General features: G+C 42.1%; 1 protein-coding gene across 5 annotated transcripts in view; it reads left to right on the top strand.

Annotated features, from left to right (window-relative positions):
* tjp2a (tight junction protein 2a (zona occludens 2)) overlaps positions 1-17371 on the top strand; it is a 140292-nt gene that overhangs the window by 52195 nt on the left and 70726 nt on the right. For 3 of the 5 annotated variants that reach the window (XM_060839695.1, XM_060839686.1, XM_060839677.1), the window contains exons 2-3: positions 15560-15613; positions 16744-16868. In XM_060839695.1, coding sequence (XP_060695678.1) covers positions 15569-15613; positions 16744-16868 — 170 coding nt within the window. In that variant the 5' untranslated portion in view covers positions 15560-15568. Of the gene's footprint in view, positions 1-12130; positions 12463-15532; positions 15614-16743; positions 16869-17371 lie in introns of those variants that run through there. The other 2 variants (XM_060839660.1, XM_060839667.1) reach the window with 2 other exon arrangements.

Here is a 17371-nt window from a genome sequence, read left to right as displayed (position 1 = left end):
AGCAAATTCAATATATTTACTTGCATATAACCAATATATGCTGAAAATGTGTTGCTGGAAAAGCGCAGCAGATCAGGCAGTATCCAAGGAGCAGCAGAGTCAGGAATGAAGAAGGGCTCATGCCCGAAAAGTCGACTCTCTTGCTCCTTGGATGCTGCCTGATCTGCTGCGCTTTTCCATCAACACGTTTTCAGCTCTGATCTCCAGCATCTGCAGTCCTCACTTTCTCCTATAACCAATATATCCTTTTCAATAATATTGTGACGTTAAGATTAAAAATTGTCTTCTATAAACCACCCCTGCAAAGGAAAATGATTACTGAAACAATAAAGGAGGCGTTTAACTGAGAATTGAAAGCTTGTTTTAAGATTCTGGGATGATTCTTTTGTTTGAGGAGGATGGAGTTTTGAGCTTTTGGGAGGGAAATTTATGTAGTTGAAAGTTTTAGTGGAACTGTGATCTGAATGCCATGGGAAGGTGGTGAGTATCTGGAACCAACCAAACCATCTTCTCTTTTTTTTTAACCGATGAAATGCAAAGATTCAAAAAGCAATTGAGGAAATGTTTTCCAGCAGAAGGAAATCTGCTGAATTGCAGTCAATTCAGGAACAGAAGACAAACAATGAGGGGAGAGAGATGGCACAATGTGATAGATTTTTAATTTTTTTAAAATTCTGAGAAAATTTTGCTACTTGTAGAGGTGTGAAACTTGAAAGGGTTCAGAAAAGATTTACAAGGATGTTGCCAGGGTTGAAGGATAGGGTGAGAGGGGAAAGATATAAAAGAGACCAAGAGAAGGGGCAACTTTTTAACACAGAGGGTTGTACGCGTATGGAATGAGCTACTAGAGGGAGTGGTGGAGGCTGTTACAGTTGCAAGATTTAAAAGTGATTTGGATGGGTACACGAATAGGAATAGAGCGATATGGGCCGGGTGCTGGCAGGTGAGACTAGATTAGGTTGGGATATCTGGTTGGCATGGACGGATTGGACCAAAGGGTCTGTTTCCATGCTGTACATCTGACTCTGAGAGCATTCAACTCACCCCCCACCCCCCACCGCCCCTGTTTCTGTCTGAACAGCATTGCAGAAAAAATAAATTTCTTCATTTTCATGATCTTTACACTGTTAAGTAACAGGCCCAGAGAACTGAGGACTGCCTGAGGTTGACAGCACAGTCATACAAATCATCAAGAAACTTGCAGCAACTTCCTAATTTTTCCATAGATTAGTGGGAAGTGGACATTGCTGGCTAGGCTGGCATTTAATGCCCATCACTAATTGCTCTTGAACATGCTGACAAGCTGCATCCTGGAGCCACTGCAGTTCATACGCCATAGGAAGACCCACAATGCTATTAGGGAGGGAGTTCCAGTACTTTGATTCACAGAGTGAAGGAACGGTGATATTTCCAAGTCAGGATGGTGAATGTCTTGAGCAGGAAATTGCATGTGGCGGTGTTCCCATGTATCTGTTCCCCTTGTACTTCTAGTTGGAAGGTGTTCTGTAAGGAGCCTTGGTGAATTTCTGCAGTGTGTTGTGTAGACAGTACACACTGCTGCTACTGAGTACCGCTGGTAGATTGGGTGCCAGTCAAGCAGGCTGCTTTGACCTGGATATTGTCGAGCTTCATGAGGATTGTTGGAGCTGCACGCTTTAGACAAATGGGGTATATTCAGTCACGCTCTTGAATTGTACCTTGTAGATGGTGGAGAGGCTCTGGGGAGTCAGGCGTGAGTTATTCCCTGCAAGATTGTTGTAGCATAATATCTATATGGCTAGTCCAGTTCAATTTCTGGCCCATGATAAACCCAGGACATTGTGAATAGGGATATTCAGTATTATTGTTAAATGTCAAGGGATATATTTCTAGCACAATTACTACTTGCCACCTCTCAGCCCAAACCTGGCTATTGTCCAGGTTTCACTGCATTGAGACATGGACTACATCAGTATCTGAGAAGTCACAACTGGTGCTGAACATTGTGCAATCATCAACAAACATCCTCATTTCTGCCCTTTTGTACTGGAAAGGAGGTTATTAATGAAACAACCGAAGATGATTGAGCCTAGGACTGAGACATCTTATCCTCCTAACAAATTGTTGGCATAACTTAAGATGGTGAAAGTACTTAAAATCTCCATTACTGTAGCAGCAAAATCTGAGTTTAATAATTTTAAAGTAATTGTTTTGATGTTGATGGAGAGATGAGTAAACGTCACTGTTCTATTTTGGAACTCCAATTTCTCACTGCACCTTTATGAAACCACAGAAGAACATAGTTGTGAAAGCTTCCACTAAAGGCAGCATCCACGCTGGATGTTGTGCCAATAAAGGAATGTACAGAAAAACGTTGGCAGATGAGGACATGTTTAATGCGCTGATCTTGCATTGCTGGTATCTCATGTCAGGACTTGTGCTGAACTGCTATATCAGCAGCAACATAATGAAGTGGTTTAATAAGAGACGTGGAGAAGGTATTTCCACTATTGGCCAACCCAAGCTCTGTTAGTCACTAATAAATCTTATCTGGAATTTGGGAGGAACTTTGTTACCTTGAAGGTGGGAGGAATGTAGAAATTACTATCATGTGGAATAGTTGAAGCAAATCGCAGAGGAGCACTTGAGGAAAAACTAAATCCACATGAGGGAAAAGCACATGCTGACAGTGGGAGAAGGCTCATGTGGATTATAAACGCCAGTATGGACCAGTTGGGCAAAATGGCCTGTTTCTGTACTATGCATTCTAGGTAACAAAATAATTACTAGTGTCTAATATTAGTGTCAAGGTGTTTTCATGTAAATTTTAAACCAATAAATTGTATTGTGTATTAACAACCTTGCCAAAAGAACTGTGGGCATTAAGTTTGATGTGATACAAAAAGATACAAGGATAGGTAACGTTGAGGAGGTGGGAGGCTGCAGGAGGTCTTGGATAGGCACGAGAGTGGGCAAAAAAGTGGCAAATGGAATACGACATGGAAAGGTGTGAGGTTATGCACTTTGGAAAAATAGAAGTCCGACTGTTTTCTAAATGGGGAAGAGGCTTTGCAAATCTGAAGCACAGAAACTTGGGCGTTCTAGTTCAGCAATCTCTTTAAGGTTCAGTTGGCAGTTAGGAATGAAAATGCAATGTTAGCATTCATTTAGAGAGGTCTCTGACTAAGAGAGCAGAGATGTACTGCTGAGCCTATCGAAGGCTCTGGTCAGACCATATTCTGGGTACTGTGAGCAGTTTTGTATCCCTTTTATCTGAGGAAGGTCAAGAGGAAGAGTAGAGAGTAGCTATTTATTTGTCATTTCTACCATACATAAATGATTCAGTAAAAACAAGACAGTGTGTTCCTCCAGGACTGAGGGTGCTACACTGACCACACAAACTACACACGTGCATGGCATAAAGTGCATAAGAAATGCTAAACACGCAATATACAGTGTAATAGAAGAATGATAAATAATAGACATTTTTCTAGCAGCAATTTGAAGTTGTGCAAAGAATTTCAGTTGGGAAAGAGTCCGATCATCGTGTTAAGGAGCCTGATGACTTGGGGGAAGGAACTGGTGTACACTCTAGCCGTGAAAGAGCGAATGCTCAGGTATTCAGAAGACCCTACGTACCCCTCACTCAAACTCTTATCGCTCCTGCCTTCACTCAGTGAGTCAAACATTCTATTTGTTGATTCATGCATTCAATGAATCAAACGTTGTACTCGTTCATTCATTCATTCACAATTCCACAACACTGTTAGCCTTTTGGATGCAGCATGTGGTGTAAGTGTCTGTAATGAGAGAGCCCGATGATCTTCTCCGCTTTCCTCACTATCTGTTGTAGGGGCTTACAATCTGAGACCGTGCAATTCCCAAACCAGGCAGTGAAGCAGCAGCTCCGGGTACTTCTGTGTAGAATGTGATGAGGATGGGGGCAGTGAGAAGTGGGCTTTCCTCAGCTTGCGTAGGAAATAGTCACGCTGATGGGCTTTCTTGGCTGTGGTGGCTGGTGTTGAGGGTCCAGGTGAGATTCTCTGCCAGGTGTATGCCAAGAAATTTAGTGCTCTTCACAATCTCCATGGAGGAGCCTTTGATTTCCAGTGGAGAGTGGTCGCTCCGTGCCCTCCTGAAGTCAACAACCATCTCGTTTGTCTTGTCCACGTTTAGACACAGGTTGTTGGCTGTGCATCAGTACATTAGTCGCTGCACCGTGCTGACTCATCATTCCTGCTGATGAGACCCAAACAGTTGTATCATCAGCGAACTTGATGTGATTTGACCTATGCATCGCTGCATAGTTGTGTCAGCAGTGGACTGAGCACACAGCCTTTGGGGGGGCCCCTGTGCTCAGTGTGATGGTGTTGGGGGATGCTGTACCCAATCGAACTAACTGATGTGTCGCAGTCAGGAAGTCCAGGATCCAATTACAAAGGGAGGTATTTCGGCCCAGCAGACTCCGCTCCCCTAACAGGTGCTGAGGAATGATGGTGTTGAATGCAGAAAAGTCTATGAACAGTGGTCTGAAGTAAGTGTCCTTCTCCAGGTGGGTGAGGGCCAGATGGAGGGTGGTGGAAATGGCATCATCTGTGGAGCGGTTTGGTTGATATGTGACTGCAAGGTGCCCAGTGAGGGGGGCAGCAAGGTCTTAATATGCCTTTTCACTAACCTCTCGAAGCACTTCATGATGGGTGTAAGCACAACAGGGCGATAGTTATTGAGATGGGATGCTGAAGACTTCTTTGGCACGGGGACCATGGTAGTAGCCTTGAAGCACGTTGGGACTGTGGTGCAGGGAGATGTTGAAGATGTCCATGAGAATATCCACTAGCCTGACAGCATCCTCTAAGCACTCTGCCAGGGATGTTATCTAGTCCAGTGTCCTTACATGGGTTGAGTCTGCATAGGGTTTTCCTCATGTTGGCTGTCAAAAGAGACAGCACCTGGTCATTGGCGGGCAGGGGGTGGGGGGGGGGGGGGGTGGAATTCCTCGCTGCCATGTCATTTCGTGCCTCAAACCGTGTATAGAAGTTGCTCAACTCCTCCAGGAGAGAGGCATCACCAGGACAAGCAGGTGATGCTATTCTGTGGTTGGTGATGCCATGAATACTCCGCATGCTGCTGCTGTCCTGAAAGTGGCTGTGTATTCTCTGTGCATGTGCATGCTTTGCCTTGTACTGGCAATGGAGGGAGTCGAAAGGAGGCCAATGGGAACGGTCCCAGGGATGAATGCTTTGTCATACGAAGAGCAATTTGAGGGCTTTGGGTGGGGAAGGAATCTCCATTGAAACCTCCAGAACACTCAGGCCTGGACAGGAATGTCTTCAGACAGAGGATGGTGAATCTGTGGGACTCATTGTTGCAGAAGGCTGAGAGTGTAGTTAAGACAGATAAAGTTCATGATTAGTAAGGGGATCAAAGGTTACATGAAGGCAGGAGAGCGGGGTCAGCTCTGATCAATGGTGGAGCAGACTTGATAAACCAAATTGCTGAATTCTCCTCCTATCTTATAGTTTAGCCACAGTGCACATTGTGAGAGGTAACTGAAAACTTGGTTCAGAAGATAGAATTCTATGGAGGATTTTCTGAGCAATTAGGGAGTTCCACAGAGGTGAAATGAAGGTTGTTGACGGCAAACAGTCAGTGCTCAGAAATTCTGAGTCTAAAAATTGAAGGATGGCCGCAGATTGCAGAGTAGGGAAGGTAGCAGTAGGCAAATGAGAGAATGAGGAGCTTTGAAAGTTTGTGCTGGACAGTTGGAAGTACTTGTGGATGAGTGAGTGCCCTTGGTGCACAACAGGATATGTTTTGAATGAATTGGGGGTTTGTGGAGGTGACAATGTGTCGGCAATCTTTGTGATAACTGCAGAAGGAGAAAGTCAACAATATTTGGGGTGAATATGATATGATATTGGAAAACCCCAGTCCAAGGGCACTAGGTTTGGTTTTGTCTGATTTTTGCAATCTGGTTAGTGGTAGTCTGTTACAGTTCACCTTGTAATTTACTTTGATGTGGCAACGTGCACTTGTTACAGTTTCCTTGCAGCTATGGATTGTGATTGTATGGGATCCATCGTATGACTGATCAGTTGTACGTTTTTGGAAAAATTTGTTGGTTGGTACTTTGGCTGTGTTCCGAACACACTGCCCAAGTCATGGGATGGGGGCAGAAACGTGAATCTGAGACTTCGAATTTCAGATCAGAGACATTGCCCAACTGCACAGCAATCACATCTAAACTCTGTTGTATGGAAACAAAATTCCTGTTACTTATTTGAAAGAGACTTTACTTGTGCTTGAAGCCAAACTGAAGTATGATGTCAAACACACTTAATATGCCTGCTGTCTTTCATATATTGATAAGAGTTTGCAAGGGTGGTGACATTACTGTTTTAAAAGGATCCATCTGTCTGGCAAGTTTTCACATGTTTGTACCTATGAATGTTTTATTTGTTTGATTTCTATCCCCCTGGTCTGTTTCTGTAGTATCTCAGGTTGAATGTGGCGATCTAGAGATCAGGGAAAATAGTTTCAATGGTACAGTTTAAATACCAATCCCCCAGGAGGTCTGGGTTCAAGTCCCACCTGTTCCAGAGATGTGTAATATCTCTTTGAATAGGTTGATTAGAAATTGGAATTTTTTTGCAGATCTTACCCCACACACAATCAGACTCACCACCCTGTTCCATTCGTCTTACAGTTTTTAATGCTGAGTTTCTGACTAACATTTATCACTCAACCTAAATCTACATTTTCAAAAGGTATGTGGTAATTACTGCATTGATTTTTGTGGGACCTTGCTATTCCCAAATTGGCAGTGATGTTCTCTGCCTCTAGCTAGTGCTTATACTTCAGAAGTGCTTCTATTGGCTGCTGTTGAAAAATTAAAGGTAGTGGAAGATGCTATACAAATGCAAGTACTTTCAATTTGAACTCGATAGCATTGCTGATTACATATTTCAAGAGCATCTTGAAATCCCCTTAGCTTCAGGTTAGTCCACACGTGGAATACTGCACTGAAGCTTCCTTTGATGAGATCAGTTTTTGGATAAAATACGGTACCACAGATTTTAGACTCTAACTACCTTTTCTTTTCCCTCTATGGGGGATTTCAAAACTAGGGGCTTATTTTAAAGATACAAGATTTTTTAAAAAGGACATGAGCAATTCTTTTTAAGAGAGTAATGAACTTCCAGAGGAAGTGGTGGATGGGAGGTACGTTTAGGTATTTGAAAGACATTTGGATAAGTACGTGAGTAGAAAGCTTTGGAGAGATATGGGCTAAGTGCAGGCAAATGGGGCTAGTTTAGTTTGGGATTATGACCAGCATAGACTGGTTGGACTGAAGGGTCTGTTTCTGAGCTCTAACAGTAGTTTAAAGATTATTTTCTTTCCTCTGGAATCCTAATTGCTGACTCGTAGAATAAAATATGTCAACATTGTATAAAATGTAAAATTAACTGAAGAACTTATTTGTACTGCCATGTTTTGAAAAATAAGCAATGAATTGAATGGTAATGTAGACAGCTTTGGCTAGCTGCCTCAGATTCTCTAACAAACATTGGTCTTCAAAAACTGAGGTGCTTTGTCCAACTGGTGACTCATTGGAAGGCCTTACTTGTATTAATGAGAATTGTTCTCTTTGTACAGTGTATAATGACAGGACTTCAGTGCATTTAATTTTAATGGACATGTGTAGCTTTTCAAAGGCCTGAGGGTGAAGGAGTGTGGGCAGAGACTGATGATGTGAATATGATTTCTCCAAAAAGACAGCATCAAGATTGCATCAAATTGCAAGCTTAACTCCTCTCTCCAAATTATCATTGTTTGCTTTAATACTCCTGGGTGGAGTAAATGACAGGAACTGTTTCAACATGTTTTCAGAGGGTTGTTTGTTACAGCAGTTTTTTTTAATTGTATTTGCAAATGCTTCAAAGGCCACTGGATATAGTAGGTGTTTCTGCAAGATATTCTAGCTATTGGTGATGGGTGCAGTTTTTATTTGATTACTGTCTGGTAAATGAATAATTTTGTTTTAACTTTTACCCTGTTAGAATCATAGACAAAACAAAAGGAAACCACTCAACCCATCAAGCACTTTGACAGAACTATCAAATTGGATTACTGAATCTGATATTTTTGTTTTGAAGGTTAATTTTGACTCCTAAATGTCCTCAGTCAGTGTGTTCCTGATCATAATTTGCTGCACAAACTAAATTTCTGCTCCTTTTGACGGTAAATCTTTAAATCTCTAACCTCCCTGGTTACTGATTGTCACGCCACTGAAAAGAGTTTCCTTATATTCTATTTACTCTGCAAAACCCTACTTGATTTTGAGCACCTTGATCAAACCTCCCCCATAGCCTCCTGTTTGCAAGGACAGCAATTCCATTTTTCCAGTCTCTCCACTTTACTGAGGTCCCTCACCTTTTGGATGATTTGTGCTGAATGTCCTGTTTGGATATTGTGAAGTTGACATCCCTCTCCCCTCCATTTCTCCCTCCTCCCTCTCCCCTCCATTTCTCCCTCCTCCATTTCTCCCTCCTCCCTCTCCCCTCCATTTCTCCCTCTCCCCTCCATTTCTCCCTCTCCCTCCATTTCTCCCTCTCCCTCCATTTCTCCCTCTCCCCTCCATTTCTCCCTCCTCCCTCTCCCTCCTCCCTCTCCCTCCATTTCTCCCTCTCCCTCCATTTCTCCCTCTCCATTTCTCCCTCCTCCCTCTCCTTTCTCCCTCTCCCCTCCATTTCTCCCTCTCCCTCCATTTCTCCCTCCTCCCCTCCATTTCTCCCTCCTCCCCTCCATTTCTCCCTCTCCCCTCCATTTCTCCCTCTCCCCTCCCTCCTTTTCTTCTCCCTCTCCCCCTCCATTTCTCCCTCTCTCCCTCCATTTCTCCCTCTCCCTCCATCCCTCCATTTCTTTCTCCCTCCTCCCCCTCCATTTCTCCCTCTCCCTCTCCCCCATTTCTCCCTCCCTCTCCCCTCCATCCCCCTCCATTTCTCCCTCTCCCTTCTCCCTCCTCCCCCTCCATTTCTCCCTCTCCTCCCTCCATCCCTCTCCCCTCCATTTCTCCCTCCTCCCTCTCCCTCTCTCCCCTCCATTTCTCCCTCCTCCCTCTCCCTCTCTCCCTCCTCCCATTTCTCCCTCTCCCCTCCATTTCTCCCTCTCTCCCTCTCCCTCTCTCCCCTCCATTTCTCCCTTCTCCCCTCTCCCTCCCTCTCCCCTCCTCTCCCTCTCCCTCTCCCTCTCCCTCTCCCCTCCCTTTCTCCCTCTCCCCTCCATTTCTCCCTCTCCATCTCCCTCTCCCTCTCCCTCCATTTCTCCCTCTCCCTCTCCCCTCCATTTCTCCCTCTCCCTCCTCCATTTCTCCCTCTCCCCTCCATTTCTCCCTCTCCCCTCCATTTCTCCCTCTCCCCCATTTCTCCCTCCTCCCTCTCCCCTCCATTTCTCCCTCTCTCCCTCTCCCTCCTCCCTTCTCCCTCCTCCCTCTCCCCTCCATTTCTCCCTCCTCCCTCTCCCCTCCATTTCTCCCTCTCCCTCTCTCCCCTCCATTTCTCCCTTCTCCCTCTCCCTCCCTCCTCTCCCTCTCTCCCTCTCCCTCTCCCCTCCATTTCTCCCTTCTCCCTCTCTCCCTCCTCCCTCCTCCCTCTCCCCTCCATTTCTCCCTCCTCCCTCCATTTCTCCCTTCTCCCTCTCCCCTCCATTTCTCCCTTCTCCCTCTCCCCTCCATTTCTCCCTTCTCCCTCTCCCTCTCCCTCTCTCCCTCCTCCCTCTCCCTCTCCCCTCCATTTCTCCCTCTCCTTTAAAGTTTTGATATCCTTTCTAATTGGATGCAGTTCTCCAGCTGAGGCCTAATGAGTGTTTTCAAACTGTTCTTGCTTGCTTTCCCCGATGACAGTCATCCTCCAAGACACCACAGCATAAAGCAGAAAACAAAAATAATTGAGTAAAACCAACTGTGCTTGTTGCTGCATCTTTATTTAACTTGGGCATCAAGTCATCAGACAGTTGGAAGATTATTCCTGTTCTTTATGGAAATGAAGTGATATTTTCAATTAATATTTGAGTTCAACAGTGCAGATGAAACTTGTTCTTTCATTATCAGCAGGCGATGTTTATTCACGACTGGAAGAATAGTTCATCTTCGGCATCTGTGGTGCAGAAACACACCCGACCGTGGTGATTTTAATGGATTCCAAATGTGCTTGGGTTGGACAATTAGTGTCATTGTGAGTTCATCCAAGTTTTGGATGACATCATTCAAGAAAATGGTCCTTTTTTTTTTCATGCTATTTGTTTGTACCTTTCAAAACTCGTGCTTTTAATATGGATTATGCTTCAAAGTACTGGTATGATATGTGTGTGTTCCTTACCAAAGTGCTTGATTTTGGTTTGTATTCCATTTTTGAAGCGCAAACTGCTTGTTACAATATTTAATGGATTTGCATAATGCAGCTTTTGGTACTGCCATGAAAGAACAACATTTACTACAGTGTCTGCATGCCCACTCTCTCGGGTTTTTTGTTTAAAAACATATTTTTCAAAATCCTTCTGAGCCTGGGGTCAATTTAAAGTCCGCTCGGTAGTTTTCTATTGTAGTGTAAGGATGTCAATTGTGACTTTGTGCCATGGTTCTGAGTTGAGGTGCAGATCAACGATGACCTCGTTAAATAGTGGAACAGGCTTGAGCGGACAGCATAGCCTCCTCCTGTTTCTCATTGTACAAAAATGAAATATGCTGGACCAGGTTCTGTTTCTAAATCCATTGGATACTCTCCAATTTCCCCAAGTTTTCTATCAGCCACACATATAATGAAGATCATTTTAATGAATTCCAGTTCTGGAAGGCATGGAGCATTCAAAGGTTGTTCAAGGTTTAAACTCAGTGATGCCTGCCATAGCGAAAAAAAATACTTGTCTTGATTGTCTTTGTTGTTGTTGAAACTCTCTCCCTTACTTGGGACATTTTCAATTTTATTAATCTGGTTGCAGATTCGATATGATATATAAACATTTTGTATAGAGAAATTCTTATTTGTAAATCAGTGTTAGACCTGTGAACCAATTTTGATAATGCTTGCTTTAAGTATCAAACATGCAGTAATTTTTTTTGGGGGGGGGTAAAATCTACACTCTACTACTAATATTTTTTTCTCCTTTTTTATCTTGTACAATTTTAAAAGACTGACCAAGAAAAAAACGTGTCATTATTCTGTTGTCAGTTCTCCCGAATTGACAGAATCATTTTGATTTACCTGTTTGGTTTAAATTCTGGTAGCTTTCTGCTGTCCAGAATGTTTAATGAAGTTTGACCAATTTGGAACAGAGGCAGCATATTAATGCGTGAATTGTGCAGAAATACAAAGATTGTTTGTAGTAGAAGTTTAAATGTAAGGTTTTGAAAGTCATGGGAGATTGCGATTGATTTAATCAGGTGTGGCCTAGCAGATCCTCTATATGTCTGTAGGAACACTAGGCTATTCTGTACTTTTTGAGCCTATCTGCGATTCAGTGAGATCATGACTTATCTGCTTCATAACTCCGACCGCCTACCTGTTCTGTAACTCTTGATAACATTCTCTTGGAAGAATCTTTTGTTTTTGAAATTTTCAATTGACCCCACTTTTGGCAAGCCTTTGAGTGGGTGGAGAAAAAAAAGAGGAACCTCACCCTCCTCAACACCAAGCCCCCACAAACCAAACTGAACCAAACCTCCGCCACGAGGTGAGATCGATGCTCCTTAATAACGTGTAACGAGCATTTCTTCTGATGTGTCATAGCTTGTTTACATCAGTTTTTGTTCTGAACACTTGATAAAATATAACCGTGTAAGTTGCAGTTGTTCAATAGAAAGTTTTTTGTTTGTTTCTGGAAACACTGAGCTGAAAGAAAACTTGATTTAATTGCAGGGTGAAATCAACCAAGTGGACAGTGAATAGTTAATGTGGAGCCCTGGCTCATTCCTCCAGTTCACAGGCTTAATCCCATTTGTTGTAATGCTGTTGAGACGGTTTGTTTGTTTCTTCTTAACAGTGGATGTAAGGAAAAAAAATCAACTTCCTTTTTGAAGTTAATGGCTAGTAGGAAACACATACATACTTTTCAACATTTGATGAGATTAGCATAACTTTTCCATTCTTGTGTAGCATCGCCCTACTTAGTATGTACAGTGTAAAATGTCCTAAATTCAGTGTGGCGGCCAAGGTTCTGATTGTGACTGACTTGTGTCCTGAATGGGCTGTTTTGCCTTCCCAGCACAATTGTAACTGGCAGGATTTGCGCTACATGTAGGGCAGCGATGTATTAAGCTTACATAATCTAGCTTGATGATTTCTGGAAATGGATGATTCTCAGAGCTAGGACTGACTAGTTGTAGGCGATTGCTACAGTGTAGTGTTGCATCTCAGTATGAAGTCCATCCAAACACTGCAGAGAAAATGGGCCAATTTGATGCATTCGTTCAAACTCTACAGCGGTCTTGTGAGTCATTCTAACCTTTTTTTTGGCTAATGTTTGGTCTGTCTCTGTAGCTTGTTCCTTTCACTCCTATAACTGCTTGCAGTTCCCTTCACCTGGTAGTTGAAAATTTGGACTAACAATTGCCTGCTGTTGCAGTTTAAACTGGTGTAATGATGCCTAATTAAGAGATTAATTGTTGTGACAGCAACTCAATTTTTATAAAACACCAGCTGTGTGTATAATGTGAAGCTTTTAGTCAAATAATTCTTAAGCTGTGTAATATTTTCAGCTATTTTATTACATTTGTCCAGCATGCATGTTTAAATTGCTGAATTGTGGACTAATTTTACTGATGGGTTGTGGTATTATTTGAGATTGACAAAGCACAATGGACCAAATGGTTGCCTCGTGCTGATGGTTTTGAAGCAGCTATCTGTCTAATGGGTCTTTCTCCGTCTGATCGTTCCCGAGGGCTGTGAAAAAAAACTTTGCTTTTTCAAACATTTATCCCATTTCCTTTCTTTGAAAGTTACTATTGAATATGAGCAATGCTGTGCAGGTCAAAAAAAGCATTCTTCTCTGGTTCTTTTTTCTATTTTACTTTGAAACAAATCTTACTAATGACTCTCCTGATAACAAATATATGTTGACTCATAAAAGTCTTTTTTTAAAAATGCATCTTGTAGGAATTATTTTATTTCTCGTCTCTTGTGTCCATTCTGCTCAGCTATGATACTTAACAAAACTCTGCATGTTTTAAAGGGGTGGTGTTTAATGAATCTGTAATCTGTGTAATTTGTTCATCAGGGAGTCCACGTTTCATAGCCTGTATTGCAGTGCATTCACTTTCAGCTCCTTTGTTTGTAAATACTAAGATTTTCTCCTTTTTTTAACATTAAAAAAAATCCAGTAACTGAGCCAAAATAAGAGGAATAATTTGTGAAAGTTAAGAACTGGGTCAGTGAACATCTGAAAGTGGAATTCTCTAACCCTAATGAGCAGTTGAGGTGAATAGCATTGAGGAACTTAAAAGGAAACATAAATATAGAAATGACTATGAAACAGTTTGTGAGAAGATTTGTAGCTTGGGTGCTCGTTGTTGTGGTTCTGTTCGCCGAGCTGGGAATTTGTGTTGCAGACATTTCGTCCCCTGTCTAGGTGACATCCTCAGTGCTTGGGAGCCTCCTGTGAAGCGTTTCTGTGGCATTTCCTCCAGCATTTATAGTGGTTTGTCTCTGCCGCTTCCGGTTGTCAGTTCCCGCTGTCCACTGCAGTGGCCGGTATATTGGGTCCAGGTGCTTATTGATTCACAACTACCTGATGAAGGAGCAGCGCTCCGAAAGCTAGTGCTTCCAATTAAACCTGTTGGACTGTAACATGGTGTTGTGTGATTTTTAACTTTGTACACCCCAGTCCAACACCGGCATCTTCAAATCATGACTACTGTCCAACCCTGGCAACATCCTTGTAAATCTTTTCTGAAGCCTTTCAAGTTTCACAACATCTTTCCGATAGGAAAGAGACCAGAATTGCACGCAATATTCCAACAGTGGCCTAACCAATATCCTGTAGAGCCGCAACATGACTTCCCAACTCCTGTACTCAATACTCTGACTGATAAATGAAAACATACGAAACGCCGCCTTCACTATCCGATCTACCTGCGACTCCACTTTCAAGAAGCTATGAACCTGCACTCCAAGGTCACTTTGTTCAGCAACACTCTCTAGGACTTTACCATCAAGTGTATAAGTCCTGCTAAGATTTGCTTTCCCAAAATGCAGCACCCCTCTTTTATCTGAATTAAACTCCGTCTGCCACTTCTCCGCCCATTGGCCCATCTGGTCACGATCCTGTTGTAATCTGAGATAACCTTCTTCGCTGTCCACTACACCTCCAATTATGGTGTAATCTGCAAACTTACTAACTATACCTCTTATATAAATTATTTGGATGCAAGCATGAATGGCAAAAAGTCGAGGGCCCAGCTCCGATCCTTGTGGCACTCCATTGGTCACAGGCCTCCATTTGAGGTGGAAAAATTTGCATCTTTCTTCCACTTAGTATGACTGTTTCATACAAGCAGCTGTATGTATTAATTAAAGTAATAAACAAAATCAGGTGTTGGGGAGGGGGAAATAAATAACTTTGTTCACCTGAGAATGTATGATTCACTATCCTAGGGTGAATTAAAGCATTAAACTGGTCCAACCAAATAATTACACCCATTTTCCATTTGAGATGGGTTTTTGCCATTACAACACAGCTTAAGTTTGCTAAAATCAGCTAACATACAGAAAATGACAGAACATCATGGACTGTGATTCAATCATGCTTATTGTTACATTTGCACACTTAGTTACACAAACTTTTGCGTAGGTACAGTGTGAAGCAATGAATGTTGATAAGAGTACATACTTCCTTGGAAAACAGATATCGAAATAGAGTAGAGGGCAATCTAGGGATACTGGTACACCACTTCTGAGTTGTGATGCCATCAAATAAAGCTTTTCTTTATACTTGAACAAATCACCTGGGATTTATTTCTGCAGTAGTAGAATTTAAAAAAGCAGGGAAGTTGTTATATCAAACTTGTACAGACTCTTGTTTAGACAAACTTGGAGAACAGTGCAGAGTTTGGGTCTCATAAGGATATAAATGCACTGGGAAAGGTGTAAATTAAGATTTTACAAAATTGTATCAGAACAGAAAAGTTATGATTACTTGAACGGGTGAACAGGGGGTTGGGCTATTCTGTTTTAGATAAAAACAAGGGTGAAAAGTGATACACTGGTAGCCCATTGAGGAGTTTTGATGAGACTAAATGCGGAGAAGCTAGTTCCATTTCCTGCTAAGACCAGAATTGGGCATCGTGAAAATAAGATTGCCCAAATAAAATTAGTAGAGTAGGAGAAATGCTTCACCCAGAAAATGGGTGGTGGTTGAGGTGGATAGTGTAGGTGCATTCCAAGGGAAGCTGGCAAAACATATGACGGACAGCGGAATATGCTCATGGGGTGAGATGAAGCAGTGTAGGAGAAAACTAGTGTCACTATTGAGTGTAACTATTGAAATGGATCCATTGGGTTGAATGTTAATTGCCTTTGTTTTTCCACAGGCCACCACCATGGAGGAGATGATATGGGAGCAGTTTACTGTGACTTTACAAAAAGTAAGTATTTCTCTGGTTCCGCTTTACAAGGTATGTGATCTGATACAGGTCAGGCATGATCAAATTCAATGGTGGCTTAGACTCCATGTGTAGTATGGCCATCTCCCTGTTCCTATGAGTACTCTTTTATTTTTTAAATGTTTACCATGATTGGACCTTTGGTATTATAAATAATTTTAAACAGTATTTAAAACCACTTGTAATTCATTCTGGAACTTAATACATTATAGAATCATTATTGTCATTTCTTTGCTTGCTTCTAGCTGGATGGATTTCTTTTGTGCCGTAGATTTTCTCAGATCTCATTTTCCAGGAAATATTTTTATTCTTGCAAGTTCTGTTTTATGTAAGCATTATCTAAAGGTCTTTCACATAGCCTGTTAATGGCAATGTGGTTAGCTCTTTGTCCCTGCCCACTGTAATGGCCTCAAGTCATTCAGTAGTATTTAAGAAGGCAACTCGCCACCAGCTTTCCAAAGGCAGTTAGGAATCAGCCTAAACACTGGCTCGGCAGATGTGGGTACTGCAGATGCTGGAAATTCGAGTCAAGATTAGAGTGGTGCTGGAAAGGCATGGCAGGTCAGGCAGCATCCAAGGAGCAGGAAAATCGACATTTCTGACAAAAGCCTTTCATCATTACTGATGCTCCTCGAATGCTGCCTGAACTCATAAACACTGGTGCCCGTGTCCTGCCAAATGATTTTTAAAAGTTCTGTTAATGCTACAATCTTGTGTGTCTCCCACGTTTTGAAATCAAATGGGATAAAAGCTCTTATCGGTAAAGTCCTGAATTCTCATTATCTGACCTGCCTATTTTAAACATAAATCTTCAGTCAAGATACAGGTACAGCCTGATATGACCATGGATCGAACTGTAATCAGTTTTCAATTGGAAAAGTTCTTGAACACTCAAATGAATCTGATCGCTGTGTTTTACCCGTTTTTTTTTTAGGAAGACAATCAGCTGTCTTTTGTTCAGTTATCCAATTGCTAAAGTGACTTCCGATCTCTTTCTTTTCTTCTCATTTTGCCTTTCTAACCTTTTAATTATAGGTTTTGAATTTCACACGTCAGTCAATATTTTGCAAAATTTCCTAACTCTTTTTTTTCCTCTGCTTCCCAATTCTTAGGACTCTAAGAGGGGATTTGGTATAGCAGTGTCTGGAGGAAGAGATAACCCCAATTTTGAGAATGGTGAAACCTCCATTATTATCTCTGATGTTTTGGAAGGAGGCCCGGCAGATGGGCTACTGCAGTAAGTAAACCTTGCGGAGGTCTGTTTTGTGAGTGGCAATAATCTGCAACGTCAGTGATTTTAGCAGAGAGCTCCACGTAACATTTTAGTGTGAGACTTATAAAGGATATTGACTTGGTGTATAGTACTCTAAGCCCTTTGATCTTGGAATGAGAAAGTTGAGGATTCAAGTCTCACTCATGGACTTGAGTGCAAAATTAGTATGAGTGCTGTACTGTTGGAGATGTTGATTTTCAGAAAAGATACTAAATTGAAGCTTGGTCTACCATCTCAAGTGTGCATAAAACAATTTTACAGGAGAAATCTCCAGTGTCTTGATCAAGATATATACTTCAAACAACACTTAACAATGATCTGTCTTCTTTCTTCCTGTCTTTGAGCCTACAAGTAACTTCAGTCTGCACCAACAGCTCACCATAGTCTACAATCTTGTGATAAGGATTTACTTTTGTAGCTTGTCCATCTTTTGCAAGATTAATGCCAGTAGCTAAAACTGTGGGGAA

The sequence above is a fragment of the Hemiscyllium ocellatum genome, chromosome 2 (assembly GCF_020745735.1).
Source record: "Hemiscyllium ocellatum isolate sHemOce1 chromosome 2, sHemOce1.pat.X.cur, whole genome shotgun sequence".
Taxonomy (NCBI): domain Eukaryota; kingdom Metazoa; phylum Chordata; class Chondrichthyes; order Orectolobiformes; family Hemiscylliidae; genus Hemiscyllium; species Hemiscyllium ocellatum.
The sequence above is the reverse complement of the archived record's forward strand: the minus strand, read 5'-3'. Positions and strand labels throughout refer to the sequence as shown.